Below are 17,263 nucleotides of genomic sequence, written 5' to 3'. Positions count from 1 at the left end.
ACCGCTAGCAGCCAGCACTGATCACTCACGGAGTGAAGGCTGCACGCTGCTTCCCGATTGTAGTGATGATTGTAGTGAGGATGAGGTTCCCCAGCCCCAAGTGATGAGCTGGTGAATCTCATCCTTCCTCACTACAATCGTCACTACTACTACACTAGAAAGAAAGAAGACAGAAGAGCAGGATCGTGGAGGGCTGACAGGCGGTAATAAAGATGGAGTCTCTAATGTGTCTGTGTATTTATTTCTATTAAAGTATTTTTTCTCTGTGTGGTGTTTTTTTTAACCCTTTATTGGAGATTCTTAATGGCCGGGTCAAACGTGCCTGACATTAAGAATCTCTGGCTTAATACTGGCTAGTAAAACAAAGCCAGTATTAACTCATGATTACCCAACAAGCCACCCGGCTCCAGGGCTGTTGGAAGAGTTGGATACAGCGCCAGATGATGGCGCTTCTATGAGAGCACCATTTTCTGGGACGGCTGCGGACTGAAATCCGCAGTAGAGGCGCCCAGAAACCTCGGGCTAACCTGTGCTGCGGATTCCAATCCCCAGCTGCCTAGTTGTACCCGGCTGGACACAAAAATGGGGCGAAGCCCACGTCATTTGTTTTTTAATTATTTCATGAAATAAGTGAAATAATTAAAAAAAAACGGGCTTCCCTATATTTTTGGTTCCCAGCCGGGTACAAATAGGCAACTGGGGGTTGGAGGCAGCCCGTGGCTGCCAGCTGTACCTGGCTAGCATACAAAAATATGGCGAAGCCCACGTCATTTTTTTGGTGGGCAAAAAAATTCTGCATACAGTCCTGGATGGAGTATGCTGAGCCTTGTAGTTCTGCAGCTGCTGTCTGCTCTTCTCCATACAGACAGACAGCAGCTGCAGAACTACAAGGCTCAGCATACTCCATCCAGGACTGAAAATGGTTGAAGGGTTTCACCAGCACAAAACTCCAGGCATTTTGTTCTTTAAAATAAAAATTCCTTTATTTTCTTATCATTAAAAAGTCCATGCTATAGTGGTCAAGCCCATGTCAGAGAGGACGCGTTTCGAACATCCAGTTCTTATTCAGTCTCTAAACCATCTAGTCACAGAACTGTTTAAAAAGGGCTGAACCCAAACATGTGATCAAATGCAAGGAGAGAGCAAGACAATTACAAAAACATTAACCCCTTAAGTTGTATAACTCCATATAATGCTTATAACACTTATATACATACATAGTATTTAAGCCAGATTAATATGCAAACATTAATTCATTTCTTTTATTTAGACCTTTAGGAAATCTTGTGCCCATTAAAAACATCCATTTTATTTCTCTCTGAAAGAGGATGTCTTTCAAATTTCCACCTCTTCTAGGTAGTTTAATTTTTTCAATGGCATTGACTTTCATGCCTTTCAAATCACCTGCATGTGCGTCGCGAAAATGTTGAGACACTCCTGATAATTTTCTTGTGGTGGCATTATTCACATCATAAATGTGTTCAGATATCCTCTTTCTGAGAGAACGACAAGTGCTGCCTATATATTGTAACTGACAAATAGTACACGATATTAAATAAACCACATGGTCTGAACCGCAGTTTATGAGTGACATTATTTTATACGTTTTTTTATCAGTAAATGAAGAAAAATCCTTCACATTTAACATATAACCGCATAGTCCACACGATCTGTGGCCACATTTGAAAGAGCCTGTGCTAGGTAACCAATTGCCGGTATTTTTTTCTTTTTTAATGGAACCGCACCTATTCATGTGATCACTAGGTGATAACATGGATCCCAATGTAATGTTCCTTTTTGAAACAAATTTAACTCCATTTTTTAAGATTTGATATAATGTGTCATCTGTAGATAAAATGGGTAAATATTTTTTAATAATTTTAATTACATCATAATAATTCTTACTGTATGTTGTTGAAAAAACAACTGACAATTCTTTCTGGGGACTATCTCTGGTTTTATTCATGTCCAAATATTGTGACCTACTCACTTTAGTTGCCTTGGTTTTGGCTTTCTGGAGATTTGTCATTTTATAACCTCTTGCCAAAAACCTTTTTTCAATAGTGCTGCATTCTACCTCAAAACCATTTTGGGTGTTGCAACATCTCCTGGCACGGACATATTCACCTGTAGGGATGTTATCTATAACATGCTTTGGATGGCAACTTCCCGCATGTAATAGCGAGTTGCCTGATATAGGTTTTCTGTAAAGACTGCAATTAATTTCTCCATTATCACCCTTCCCATGGAATTGTATATCCAAAAAATTGATTTTTGATACATCATGAAAAAAAGTGAAAAAAAGATTATGGGCATTATTATTGATATAAAATATAAAATCCTCAATTTTTTTATTTGGATTTTGCCATACAATAAGTATATCATCTATAAATCTCAGATATAATGCTATATCCGAGAAAAAAGGATTGCACTGATTAAAAATATATTGTTCTTCCCACCAAAACATGAATATGCCTGCTAGAGAGGGGGAAAACCGTGCGCCCATTGAACATCCCTGCAACTGAATATATCCTTTATTTAGAAAGGTAAAATAGTTGTTCTTAAGTAAAAACTCAGTTACATCAACCAAATAATCCTGTAGTTCAAGTGAGTAGTCAGAATATTTTTTGAGCAAATCTTTCAAAGCTAAAATGTCAAGGGAATGTGGAATGGATGTATAAAGTGATTGCACATCACAAGTTAACCAACTGTAATTATCCTGCCATTTCATCTGAGAGATAATATTCAACACATGTTTGCTATCTAGGACATAGCCAGGAGACATTTTGGGAAGAAATTGAAGGTGGTTATCCAACCACTCTGCTAGATGTTCAGTATAAGAATCAATACCTGAGACAATCGGTCTCATTTTTGGGGGAAATTGGTTTTTATGTGACTTGGGTAAGGCATGCAATAGTGGTGTTAAACAATAAGAGGGATTAAGATAATCTCTCAATTTTTCATCCATTAAACCCAAATGTAAGCCTTCTTCTAGAATTTTTTCCAAGGATTTTTTTATATCTGCAGAGGGGTCATAATCGACTCTCCTGTAGGTATCACAATCCTGTAACATAGTCAATACCTCCCTTTCCTAAAGTCCTGTATCCATTTGTCTAAGACTGAGAAGGATGCGGTTATTTCCTTGCAAAAAAACTTGAACATCATAATAAAAAATTCTGACAAGGGGGGGGCAGTCGTAGTTTTGGATACAGGACTTTATGAAAGGGAGGTATTGACTATGTTACAGGATTGTGATACCTACAGGAGAGTCGATTATGACCCCTCTGCAGATATAAAAAAATCCTTGGAAAAAATTCTAGAAGAAGGCTTACATTTGGGTTTAATGGATGAAAAATTGAGAGATTATCTTAATCCCTCTTATTGTTTAACACCACTATTGCATGCCTTACCCAAGTCACATAAAAACCAATTTCCCCCAAAAATGAGACCGATTGTCTCAGGTATCGATTCTTATACTGAACATCTAGCAGAGTGGTTGGATAACCACCTTCAATTTCTTCCCAAAATGTCTCCTGGCTATGTCCTGGATAGCAAACATGTGTTGAATATTATCTCTCAGATGAAATGGCAGGATAATTACAGTTGGTTAACTTGTGATGTGCAATCACTTTATACATCCATTCCACATTCCCTTGCCATTTTAGCTTTGAAAGATTTGCTCAAAAAATATTCTGACTACTCACTTGAACTACAGGATTATTTGGTTGATGTAACTGAGTTTTTACTTAAGAACAACTATTTTACCTTTCTAAATAAAGGATATATTCAGTTGCAGGGATGTTCAATGGGCGCACGTTTTTCCCCCTCTCTAGCAGGCATATTCATGTTTTGGTGGGAAGAACAATATATTTTTAATCAATGTAATCCTTTTTTCTCAGATATAGCATTATATCTGAGATTTATAGATGATGTACTTATTGTATGGTAAAATCCAAATAAAAAAATTGAGGATTTTATATCAATAATAATGCCCATAATCTTTTTTTCACTTTTTTTCATGATGTATCAAAAATCAATTTTTTGGATATACAATTCCATGGGAAGGGTGATAATGGAGAAATTAATTGCAGTCTTTACAGAAAACCTATATCAGGCAACTCGCTATTACATGCGGGAAGTTGCCATCCAAAGCATGTTATAGATAACATCCCTACAGGTGAATATGTCCGTGCTAGGAGATGTTGCAACACCCAAAATGGTTTTGAGGTAGAATGCAGCACTATTGAAAAAAGGTTTTTGGCAAGAGGTTATAAAAAGACAAATCTCCAGAAAGCCAAAACCAAGGCAACTAAAGTGAGTAGGTCACAATATTTGGACATGAATAAAACCAGAGATAGTCCCCAGAAAGAATTGTCAGTTGTTTTTTCAACAACATACAGTAAGAATTATTATGATGTAATTAAAATTATTAAAAAATATTTACCCATTTTATCTACAGATGACACATTATATCAAATCTTAAAAAATGGAGTTAAATTTGTTTCAAAAAGGAACATTACATTGGGATCCATGTTATCACCTAGTGATCACATGAATAGGTGCGGTTCCATTAAAAAAGAAAAAAATACCGGCAATTGGTTACCTAGCACAGGCTCTTTCAAATGTGGCCACAGATCGTGTGGACTATGCGGTTATATGTTAAATGTGAAGGATTTTTCTTCATTTACTGATAAAAAAACGTATAAAATAATGTCACTCATAAACTGCGGCTCAGACCATGTGGTTTATTTAATATCTTGTACTATTTGTCAGTTACAATATATAGGCAGCACTTGTCGTTCTCTCAGAAAGAGGATATCTGAACACATTTATGATGTGAATAATGCCACCACAAGAAAATTATCAGGAGTGTCTCAACATTTTCGCGACGCACATGCAGGTGATTTGAAAGGCATGAAAGTCAATGCCATTGAAAAAATTAAACTACCTAGAAGAGGTGGAAATTTGAAAGACATCCTCTTTCAGAGAGAAATAAAATGGATGTTTTTAATGGGCACAAGATTTCCTAAAGGTCTAAATAAAAGAAATGAATTAATGTTTGCATATTAATCTGGCTTAAATACTATGTATGTATATAAGTGTTATAAGCATTATATGGAGTTATACAACTTAAGGGGTTAATGTTTTTGTAATTGTCTTGCTCTCTCCTTGCATTTGATCACATGTTTGGGTTCAGCCCTTTTTAAACAGTTCTGTGACTAGATGGTTTAGAGACTGAATAAGAACTGGATGTTCGAAACGCGTCCTCTCTGACATGGGCTTGACCACTATAGCATGGACTTTTTAATGATAAGAAAATAAAGGAATTTTTATTTTAAAGAACAAAATGCCTGGAGTTTTGTGCTGGTGAAACCCTTCAACCATTTTCAATGCACATGGACTGGCTCTCCAAACCTCTTCTCCGTGCACAGCCCAGGATTACTGGCTTCCATTGCACAGGTGAGCTGGGCAAAAAACCTTTTTCCATTATCCATCCAGGACTGTATGCAGAAGTTTTTTGCCCCCTGAAAAAATTATGTGGGCTTCGCCATATTTTTGTATGCTAGCCAGGTACAGCAGGCAGGTACGGCTGCCCCCAACCCGCAGTTGCCTATTTGTACCCGGCTGGGAACCAAAAATAAAGGGAAGCCCTTTTTTTATTATTTCATGAATTTCATGAAATAATTAGAAAACAAATGACGTAGGCTTCGCCCCATTTTTGTGTCCAGCCAGGTACAACTAGGCAGCTGGGGATTGGAATCCGCACCACAGGTTGGCCTGAGCTTTCTGGGCCCCACTGCTGCGAATTGCAGTCTGCAGCCGCCTCAGAAAATGGCATTTTCATAGAAGCGCCATCTTCTGGCGCTGTATCCAACTCTTCCAGCACCTGCCTGCTATACCTGGCTAGCATACAAAAATATGGCGAAGCTCACGTCCTTTTTTTGTAGTTTTTTGGCAAAAAAAATAAAAAATGCTTCCCTGGATTTTCCATTGCCAGTGAAGGTAACACCAAGCAGTGGGGGTTAGCAGCCAGTAGCTGCTTGGATTACCCTTAGCTAGCAATACAAAAAATGCAGCGGGAGCCCATATTTATTTTTTTTAATTATTTATTTAAATAACTAAAAATAAAATGGGCTTCCCTGTATTTTGATTGCTGGACATCACAGTACTGTAAAAATAAATCTTTAAAAAAATGACGTAGCGCTCCGCGGTATTTTTGATTCTCAGCGCAGATAAAGCAGACAGCTATGGGTTTCCACCCCCATCTGCCTGCCGTTACCTTGGTTGGCAATCAAAATACAGGGAAGCCCATTAATTTTTTCTATTTAAAAAATAGTTAAAAAAAAAATGACGTTGGGTCCCCCCATTTTTGATAGCCAGCTAGGGTAAAGCAAACGGCTGTAGCCTGAAAACCACAGCTGGCAGCTTTACCGTGGTTGGGGATCCAATGTGGAGGTCCCCTCAGGCTCTTTTTTTATAATTATTTTATAAATATTAATAATTACACAATAAAAGTAGGGTCCCCCCCAAATTGGATCACCAGCCAAGGTAAAGCGGACAGCTGAGGTCTGATATTCTCAGGGTGGGAAGGTCCATAGTTATTGGGCCTTCACAGCCTAAAAATAGCAGGCCGCAGGCACCCCAGACGTGGCGCATCCACTAGATGCGCCAATCCTGGCGCTTCACCCCAGCTCATCCCGTGCCCTGGTGCAGTGGCAAACGGGGTAATAAATCGGGTTGATACTAGCTGTAAAGTCACCTGAGATCAAGCCCAGCAGTTTGTGATGTCATGGCGTCTATTAGATACCCAACATCATAAACTGTCAGTACTAACAAAAACAAAAAATCGGCAAAAGAAATTTATTTGAAAAAACAGTCCCCAAAACATTTCCTCTTTCACCAATTTATTGTAAGAAAAAAAATAAAGGGGTCCCACGACGACTCTGGACCGTCTAGAATATGGGGGGGAGACACTCCGGGAACGTATCCCCCATTTTCTAGGAGTGCGGACCCTTCATGTGAGGAGTGTGGGTGCAATGAATCTGCACTCACTCTCCCCGGGTCCACAGCAGCAGAGTCCATGTCGTAATGGTTGCTACCAAAGCTGCAATGCCCTGCTCATGAGGTAAGGGCATGCCTAATCAGGAGAACTACTGTAGAGGAAGCTCTGCTCACTGGTATATAGGTGCTCAGAGGTAATAATAGATAAAATTAGTGAGTAACCTCGGCACTCTAAATCTCCCAGACTAAGTCAGTAAGTCACAATGGATAGTAATGCAAAATCACTCTTTATTGGTCCGTATTAAGAAAATTTTTTTTTTCATAAGCATATATGTTTTTGTCCAAAACAAGTTACAAATGACGTTTCGGCCTGAGCCTTCGTCAGATTGGACTTATCTGCATGTAATCATGAAAAATGACAATAATCAGTATCACATAAGAGTGAGAGAACAATAACATAAACTCGAACAATGTAGAGGTACAATTGGGATGCAGCAAAAAAATTGCAACACATCAAGAAATGAAACACATGATACAAATGTCATAATACAGTACAAGGACAATATAGTAATGACAAATATGGGGTCAGAGTAGACTTAGACAGCTCTGGTACGAAAGAGATGTCAATCATAAAGTAACATGTGCAGTAGGTGTAGAGCTACAGTATGCATGGCAGAGCTAATGGGTAGACCGACCATAGAAAAAGAACGGAGAAAAAGTGGAGAAAAAGTGGAGAAAAAGTGGAGAAAAAGTGGAGAAAAAATGGAGAAAAAGTGGAGCACCCTTTGGTGCCTTTCATGTGGCACTAAGGGGTGCTTAGCTTTGTATTTAGCCAAAAAAATGAAAAAAAAAATGACGTAGGGTTCCCCCTAGTTTTGTAGCCAGCTAGGGTAAAGCAGACGGCTGCAGCCTGCAGACCACAGCTGGCAACCTCACCTTGGCTGGTAATCCAAAACTGAGGGCACCCCACGCTGTTATTTTAAATTAAATAAATAATTAAAAAAAAAAACACGTAGGGGTCCCCCAAAATTGGATCACCAGCCAAGGTAAAGCAGACAGCTGGGGCCTGATATTCTCAGACTAGGGAGGTCCATGGTTATTGGACTCTCCCCAGCCTAAAAATAGCAGGCCGCAGCCGCCCCAGAAGTGGCGCATCCATTAGATGTGCCAATCCTGGTGCTTCGCCCCAGCTCATCCCGTGCCCTGGTGCGGTGGCAAACGGGGTAATATATGGGGTTAATACCAGATGTGTAATGTCACCTGGCATCAAGCCCTGGGGTTGGTGAGGTCAGGCGTCTATCAGATACCCGACATCACCAACCCAGTCAGTAATAAAAAAAAATAGACGACAAACACATTTTTATTTGAAAAAACACTCCCCAAAACATTCCCTCTTTAACCAATTTATTAGAATGAAAAACAAATCCAGGTCTGGTGTAATCCAAGGGGTTGCCATGACGATCCACACTGTCCCAGTCAATGAAGAGCAGGATGTTCCCCATTGGCTGGGAGAGCAATGCAGTGACTTGAGCTAACATCAATAGGTCAGCCCAGGTCACTGCAGGGGATGACAAGTGCTGCTGTCAGCGAGGTACATTACCTGCGCTGATCTCCAGCACACTGACAGCCCCTGTCACTGAGTTCAATGACCGGCGCCTTCACAGCCAAATATCGCGAGAGGCCCGCTAGAGTCACCGCTAGTCAGTCTCGGGTCGGAAGCGAGAGGTGATGTGACAAGCGGCGGCCATGGAGGACAGTGACAGCGCTGAGGTCGGGATGGCGGGACTTCATCACCGCAGGTAAGCCGAGCGGGACCATGTGTGTGTGTGTGTGTGTGTGTGTGTGTGTGTGTGTGTATGTGTACATGCCGCGGGCAGGAGGGGGTGGAGCGAGCTGAGCGGGGAAGTGTGGGCTTCCTGCACGTAACTAAGATAAACATCGGGTTACTAACCAAAGCGCTTTGCTTGGATACCCGATGTTTATCTTGGTTACCAGCTTCTGGCAGGCTGCCAGCGATGGCTCCTGCACACTGTAGCTGTAAAAAGCCCTGCTTTTTGCTGCTAGAACCGTTCTCGAACGTATCTAGAACTATCGAGCTTTTGCAAAAAGCTCGAGTTCTAGTTCGATCTCGAACAGCCCCCAAAATCACTCGAGCTTAGAACTGGAGAACCGCGAACCGCGCTCAACTCTAGTAATGACAACAATGTTTCGACCGTATGCTTGACAAAGAGTATCCGGTCGAAATGTTGCTATCATTACACTTGATGGAATAAATGTGGACTGAATTTTTTCACCCAATGAGACGCTGTCATTCTTTGGCATATAAAGAGAAATAGGAGAGTCATCTTACCAGCAAGTGTTATCCACTGTCATGGTTAGTACGCCCCCACGGATGTGCCAGAGTTTGTACTGGAAACAATTTGGGGAAAAATAGATAACATCCTATGTCGAGCTGGAGGGTTGTAGATTAAAACATACAGTACAGAGCAAAAGTTTGGACACACCTTCTCATCTCTAGAACAACTATTAAGAGGAGACTTTGTGCAGCAGGCCTTCATGGTAAAATAGCTGCTAGGAAACCACTGCTAAGGACAGGCAACAATCAAAAGAGACTTGTTTGGGCTAAAAACACAAGAAATGGACATTAGACCAGTGGAAATCTGTGCTTTGGTCTGATGAGTCCAAATTTGATCTCTTTGGATCCAACCACCGTGTCTTTGTAGAAAAGGTGAACGGATGGACTCTACATGCCTGATTTCCACCGTGAAGCATGGAGGAGGAGGTGTGATGGTGTGGGGGTGCTTTGCTGGTGACACTGTTGGGGATTTATTCAAAATTGAAGGCATACTAAACCAGCATGGCTACCACAGCATCTTGCAGTAACATGCTATTCCATCCAGTTTGCGTTTCGTTGGACCATCATTTATTTTTCAACAGGACAATCACCCAAAACACACCTCCAGGCTGTGTAAGGGCTATTTGACTAAGAAGGAGAGTGATGGGGTGCTACGCCAGATGACCTGGCCTCCACTGTCACCAGACCTGAACCCAATCGAGATGGTTTGTGGTGAGCTGGACCGCAGAGTGAAGGCAAAAGGGCCAATAAGTGCTAAGCATCTCTGGGAACTCCTTCAAGACTGTTGGAAGAACATTTCCAGTGACTACTTCTTGAAGCTCATCAAGAGAATGCCAAGAGTGTGCAAAGCAGTAATCAAAGCAAAAGGTGGCTATTTTTAAGAACCTAGAATATAAGACATATTTTCAGTTGTTTCACACTTTTTTAAGTATTTAATTCCACATGTTTTAATTCATAGTTTTGATGCCTTCAATGGGAATCTACAATTTTTAGAGTCATGAAAATAAAGAAAACTCTTTGAATGAGAAGGTGTGTCCAAACTTTTGGTCTGTACTGTTTGTATCCATATTTTCAAAAATTCTAAATATGTCAAGCTTGATAGATCATACTCATAGAAAAATGTTAGCAAAAATACAATATATAAGTCAGTAAAAACACTATTAAAAATGCAAGTAGCCGAAATTAGCTAATTGATGCAGAAATGCTGCAGAGAATCTGCAAAATCAAAAACGCATAAAATACTCATCGTGGTTATGCAGCCTTAGGACTCATTCAAAAAATATAAACGCAAAACTTCTGTTTTTGCTCACATTTGTCATGAACTGAATGTCAAAGATCTAACACTTGTACACAAAAGGCCTTTTTTTCTCAAATATTGTTCACAAAGTTGTCTAAATCTGTGTTAGTTAGAGCTTCTCCTTTGCCGAGATAATCCATCCACCTTACAGTTTATTATTATTATTATTATTATTATTGATAGGTTTATTAGCAACATCTGATTTAATTAGACACACACCTGTGGATGTACTTTCATGCACACCTAAAACACACTGCTTGTTAGTGTAGCATCATGGGAAAGTCAAAAGAAATCAGCCAAGATCTCAGGAAGAGAATTGTGGACTTACACCAGTCTGGTCCATCCTTGGGTGCAATTTCCAGATACCTGAAGGTGCAACGTTCATCTGTACAATCAATTATCTGCAAGTACAAACAAGATGGGAATGTCCAGCCATAATACCGCTCATGAAGGAGACGTGTTCTGTGTACCACAGGTGAATATGCTTTGGTCAGACATGTCTATATTAACCCAACAACAAAAGCAAAAGACCTTGGGAAGATGCTGAAGGAAACTGGTAAGATTGTGTCATTATCCACAGTGAAACGAGTACTGTATCAACATGGGGTGAAAGACCACTCTGCCAGGAAGAAGCCATTATTTCAAAAGAAACATAAAAAGCGAGATTAATGTTTGCAAATGCACATAGGAACACAGACCTTAATTTTTGGAGACATCTTCTGTGATCTGACCAAACTGAAATTGAACTATTTGGCCATAATGCCCATCGTTATGTTTGGAGGAAAAAGGAAGAAGCTTTGAAGCCTAAGAACACCATCACAACTGTGAAATACTGGGGGTGGCAGCATCATGTTGTGGGGTTGTTTTGCTGCAGGAGGGACTAGTGTACTTCACAAAATACATGGCATCATGAGGAAAGAAGATTATTTGGCAATACTAAAGATACATCTCAAGACATCAGCTAGGAACTTAAAGCTTGTGCATAAAGGTGTCTTCCAAATGGACAAAGACCCGAACCATACTGCCAAACTGTTTACAAAGTGGCTTAAGGATAACAAAGTCAATGTTTTGGAGTGGCTATCACAAAGCCCTGATCTCAATACTATTAAAACTTATTGGCAAAGCTGAAAAGGCAGGTGCAAGCAAGGCGCTGACAAACATGGCTCAGTTATCCCCAATTTTTTGTTTTTCTTTTTCGTTTTTGCACCCCTTCTTCCAGGAGCCATACATTTTTTATTTTTCTGTCAAAATTGCCATCTGCAGGTTTATTTTTTGCGGGATGAGTTGTACTCTTGAATGGAATGATTAGTTTTACTATATAGTGTACTGGAAAAGGGAAAAAATTCCAAGTGTGGTGAAATTGCAAAAAAAGTGCAATTACATGATTGTTTTTGGAATATTTTATTCACCGTGTTCATTATATGCCTAATGTTGGTACGAGTTCATAGATAACAAGCATATACTTTACTTTACTTTTATGTATACTTTTACTTTTATCTAAAGAGTTAAAAAAATTCAGTTTGTCCAAAAAAAGAATTGCGCTTTTGGCGACATTTTCTGAGACCCATAGTGTTCTTATTTTTTGGGATCTGGGGCTCAGTGATGGCTTATTTTTTGTCTTGAGGTGACATTATTAATTATACCGCTTTTCTGTGGATGCTACATTTTGTTCACCTGTTATTGCATTTAAAAAAAATTGCGGCGACCAAAAAACATAATTTTGTCATTTGGAATTTTTTTCTCACCATGCCATGTACCAATCAGATTAATTGATTTTATATTTTGATAGATTAAGCATTTCTGAATGCAGTAATACCAAATAGATGTATATTTTTAATTTTTTTTTACTGTTTTATTTTCAATGGGGTGAATGGGGGGTGATTTGAACTTTTAGTTTTTTTTTATTTTTTCATATTTTTTAATTTTTTTTTTACATTTTTTGTTTATTTTACTAGTCCCCCTAGGAGACTTTATGGATCAATTGTTCATTTCTCCTGATCAGAGCAGCATTGCTTTGATCAGCAGAAATGCAGTGTTCCTGTGAGAGCCGACGCTCTGTCGGCTCTTACAGAAAGTACGTCATAGTAGGGTCATGGGGTTATCACATGACCCTGAGTTACCATGGCAACCATTGGTTCCCCGTGATCATGTCACAGGGCCTCCGATGGCATGGGGGAACAGCATGATCTCTGCCTCGCCCATTTAAATCGCAAGTCACATTTTGACAGCATGGTCTAAGTGGCAAGCATGCATGGGTGGATTGCAAATCCACCCACGCTTTTAGCCCCACATATCTGCTAATCAAATCAGCAGACATGTGCGGGGATCACCGCTGGCTCACCGCACCGATTACTGCTACATTACAAATGACATTCCAGTACGTAATTGGTCGTGAAGGGATTAAACCAGTTCTGTCAGGAGGAATGGGCCCAAATTCCTGCCAAGTATTGTGAGAAGCTTGTCGAAGGATATCCAAAACATTTTACACAAGTCATACAGTGTAAGGGCAATGGTACCAAATACTAATGAAATGTATGTAAACTTTTGACTTTGCAGAAAGTAATAAAAATGCCTTAAAACATTCTCTCTCTCATTATTCTGACGTTTGGCAAATATAAATAATTTTGGTTCCCTATTGACCTAAAATGGGAAAGGTTTATTCTGATTTCATGTCAGATAAAGAGAAAAACATGCAGATGTGTCTTTTTAGTTAGTGTATGTAAGCTTCTGGTTTCAACTACTGTATATATATATATATACGGTATATATATATTATTTATAATACTACTTTTTCTTTTCAGATGAGCAGCAATCAACATTTGTAAAAGCATGTGTTATACTCGTTGTTACATTTCTGTTGCTGGTAGTTGCGGTTCTAGTGATCAGGGCGGATAGGTAAGTCATATTTACAGTTATTCATTTTTCTGCTTTTTCATTGATTTATCATTATGTTTCAGTCACAAGAATATAATTGACACAATGGAACAAATATATAATAAATGTAATTGTGCTATACTTAGCGTCTTACAACAATTTGCTTTTCATTATAAAATTCTTTATACAGAGATCCCCATTCTGCCAGGTGCATTTTTTTATTGCGGCCTAGGAGCCCCACTACTTTCATGTTTTCCTCAAAAAATATGTGCAGTAACAAATAGGAGAAGCCATGCTGCATTCATGCTTGTGTTTGTTATTTTAGCTCCTACTTGATGGCAAAATATGCATTATATACATGGGGATTAAATGTCTAACTAAAGTTTATGATGCATTAGTAAAGATTGCTAGTAATATAAATATAATCCATTTAATTTTGTAGCATTACTATCAGCTCAGCCATACCTGGCATAGATAACTTTTTCATTTATTTTGTTCATTATTATAAATTCTACAGTTTTCTGCCATCCAATTACTCTCATCTCATGGGCCAGCTTCACATAACTGTATTTATCGGTACATATATGGCATGAAAGAAGATCTACTGATTCACACATATATGTGGGTTAGAATATTTGCAGTTGCTTCAGAAATTGTGGTTCATACATGGACCATCAACTGCAGACATGCAAAGCCAGCCTAGAGTAGTGTTTTTCAGTGTTGCTTGGTTAAAGCTAATTTCAGATTTTCATTTTTATAGGATTTGGGTGATTCTTGTTCCTCAAATTCCAAATCCTGGCAAAAAGTTTGAAGATCTTTTTAAGACCTACGATAACAACTTCCAGGTAAACAACTTTCTAGGACACTGTAGCCAGGTTCTCAGTGTAGTCTAAAATAATGTCATGTAGCAACTTTGTAAATAAAAATGTTATCTAATTAAATAAAGAAAAAAACAACATGTGAGACATATAATAACAGACAGTCTGCTCCCTCTGATATCACTGCAGAGCTGTGTATGATAAAATAGTGCTAAGAGCAAAACAGAAATGACTGAGTCTTATCTAACACTTCTCTAGCTTTCATCTCACAGTAACCAGTGTGAGACAGTACAGCGGACCTCAGGTTTGTCTCATTATGAATACTACTAGCAGCTCTCTTCTCAGTGTTGTCAGCCCTGCTTTACTGTTCCATCTCACCATGTTGGATGCTGTGAAATGAAAGCTGAAGAAGAGTTAGTAATTACATTTAGCTCTGTTATGCTCCCAGCACTTTGCAATCACATACAGCTCTGGAGTGAGATCAGAGAGAGCAGACTGTCTGTCATTACATGTCTCACACAAAAGAAAACCTGCTCTACGTTATTGTGTGTGTGTGGGGGGGGTGTTATATTTTCCCATGTGTGACACCTCCTGCTTATTATTGGTCAACAATATGAACTATACATCCCAAGAGAAAAATCTCTGTTAATGCCCAATTGGGCTTATCATAAATTATAGCCTAAGCTCTATGTTTTATTCAGCTCTGCAGCAATTAGTGAAAGGTCCTCTTTACACTATCAAATTACAGTTAAAAACGTCAAATATCTGATAACTGTTTCTATTGAGCTTAATAATGTTTTTTGTTTTCTTTCAAGGATTGGATTGGTATTTCAAAAAAAGATGTGGAGAACTTGCAGACGAATTATACTGAAACGCTTTGCACTGTTACTGAAGACCCTGACTGTACCTGGCCTGATGGGAAGAATCCTCCAACCAGCTCACCTACAAAGTGACTCCGATCAGTGCAGGACACAGCGCTAGCTGCACTGCCCCTTGTGTCCTATGTCCTGTATCACAGAGTGTTTTCCAGCGTTCTTGTAATTGCTGGTCTTTGTTTTTTACTTGAGTTCATAGAGACAATTTTGACAACTACTACTTTTTCCCTGCTATGACATCTATTACCTTAGACTAGAGCAGTGACATACAACAGCTAAAGTGGAATGGATAAGGACTCTTGACAATTATTTCATTGAAGCAATTGCTTTGTGTAGTTTTGAGGTCCAAAAAGGACAATATTAAGGAACTCCATTATAGGCCATCACCTATTAGACTTTTATAGCCTGTTGATTACCCAGATAACCTTGAAACCCCACATCTGGAACTGCAGTTGGTTGGTTTCTTAGTACCAGTCACTTGCAAATATATCGTATATAACTGTATAGGTATATATTTGCCTTTATCTGGGCATTTATTTACTGAGACCTTTTTTAGAAAATCTCTCAATATCAGCAAATCATAGATTTGTAAGGACTCTCTAAGACTATGTTCGCACGTTGCGTTTTTTTCCGCGTTTCTGCAGCGTTTTTAGCAGCAGCGTTTTTGCGCTAAAACGCATGCGTTTTTGATTGCCAGCAAAGTCTATGGGAAAAGCAGAAATCCTGTCTGCACTTTGCTTTTTTTTCTGCAGCGTTTAATTTGCATATTTTGGGTCAAAAACCATGCTGAAAAAGAAGCAGCATGTCAGTTGTTTTTGCCATTTCTGCAGCGTTTCCTTAACATTGGAGTCAATGAGAAATGGCAAAACGCAACCAAAATCACAATTCCTGCGTTTTTCATGCTTTTTACCTGCTTTTCCACTGCGTTTTTGGCTCCAAAAACGCATGCTTTTCTGGACAAAATTTAATGGGTTCTAATGTTCCTTTACACACACACACACAATAACCGAAAATTTAAATGTTAAAACATTAGAAACTTCACCTATTTTTCAGATAAAATGTGCATAACCACTATTTTTTCATTAAAAATGATAATTTCCCAAATAGTTTTATTAAAAGTAAATTTTATACTTTTTTTCTCTTTTTTCATTCTTTTTGACTAATTCAACTTTATTTCTCAGTGTCTTGATCTCAAAAACGCATCTGCAGAAACGCATGTGAAAGCGCAGGTAAAAAGCGCTAAAAACGCATGCGTTTTTAGCGCTAAAAAATGGTCAAAAGCCATTTGGTCAAAAACCAAGGGAAGGAAAACGTGCAGAATAAACTGCAGGTACTCCGACGCAACGTGCGCACATAGCCTTACAACTGTAACATGCAGACTTTGAAAATTTCAAAAGAACTACATTTAGGCCAACATAGCATCATGTGGTAATCCAGGTATAGAGTACTTGGTATTACGCCTGTAATAGGAAATAAGCCCATATTATGACTGTACCAAGTAGTTTGGTGGCGCCAATTCAAGTGCATAGGGCCTGTACTGCACCACTGAGTCCCTTTCATTTTAGATAGAGGTTCTTTCTGTGACATAGCGGACAAATTATTGCTTCATGACTGAATCATTAATTAATGAAATTGGTTTTGATTGAAACCATTCAATATCATATTACAGAATAGATCTGACACCGAATTTCAAAATATACAGTGCATACATAATTACATATATATTATAGATGTGATGAGACTGGTGTATTAACTTTGAAAATACAAGTTAGAATAGCTTCTTAATTCTTTATTAAAGCTTAAACTTAGTCCTTGTGACAGCTCCTGAGTTTCCCTCCTGCCTGCTGCAACAGTCTCACACTGCTCTGTACAAGCTACAACTGTCAGTCGGGCTGGCTAAGAAGAGATTGAATGGACTAGAACTCATAAGCTCTGTAAGTCTGGAGTCACACATGCGAGTGACTCGCATGTAATACGCGTGAGTCTTGCATTGCATCACCCGGCGCGGCTGGTTTCTCTCCTGACAGGAACGGGTCGGCTG

At 39.1% G+C, this 17,263-nt stretch overlaps 1 protein-coding gene across 1 annotated transcript in view; it reads left to right on the top strand.

The window, feature by feature from the left end:
• Window positions 1–17,037, top strand: part of IL2RG (interleukin 2 receptor subunit gamma) — a 156,379-nt gene extending 139,342 nt beyond the window's left edge. Inside the window, exons 6-8 of the mRNA XM_075322751.1 lie at window positions 13,457–13,550; window positions 14,290–14,374; window positions 15,163–17,037. Of these exons, the coding sequence (XP_075178866.1) occupies window positions 13,457–13,550; window positions 14,290–14,374; window positions 15,163–15,300 (317 nt within the window). The 3' untranslated portion in view covers window positions 15,301–17,037. The remainder of the gene's footprint in view (window positions 1–13,456; window positions 13,551–14,289; window positions 14,375–15,162) is intronic.
• The last annotated feature ends 226 nt before the right edge of the window (window positions 17,038–17,263 follow it).

Source organism: Anomaloglossus baeobatrachus, chromosome 9, assembly GCF_048569485.1.
Source record: "Anomaloglossus baeobatrachus isolate aAnoBae1 chromosome 9, aAnoBae1.hap1, whole genome shotgun sequence".
NCBI classification, from domain to species: Eukaryota; Metazoa; Chordata; class Amphibia; order Anura; family Aromobatidae; genus Anomaloglossus; species Anomaloglossus baeobatrachus.
This window is presented reverse-complemented; position numbering and strand designations above follow the sequence as displayed.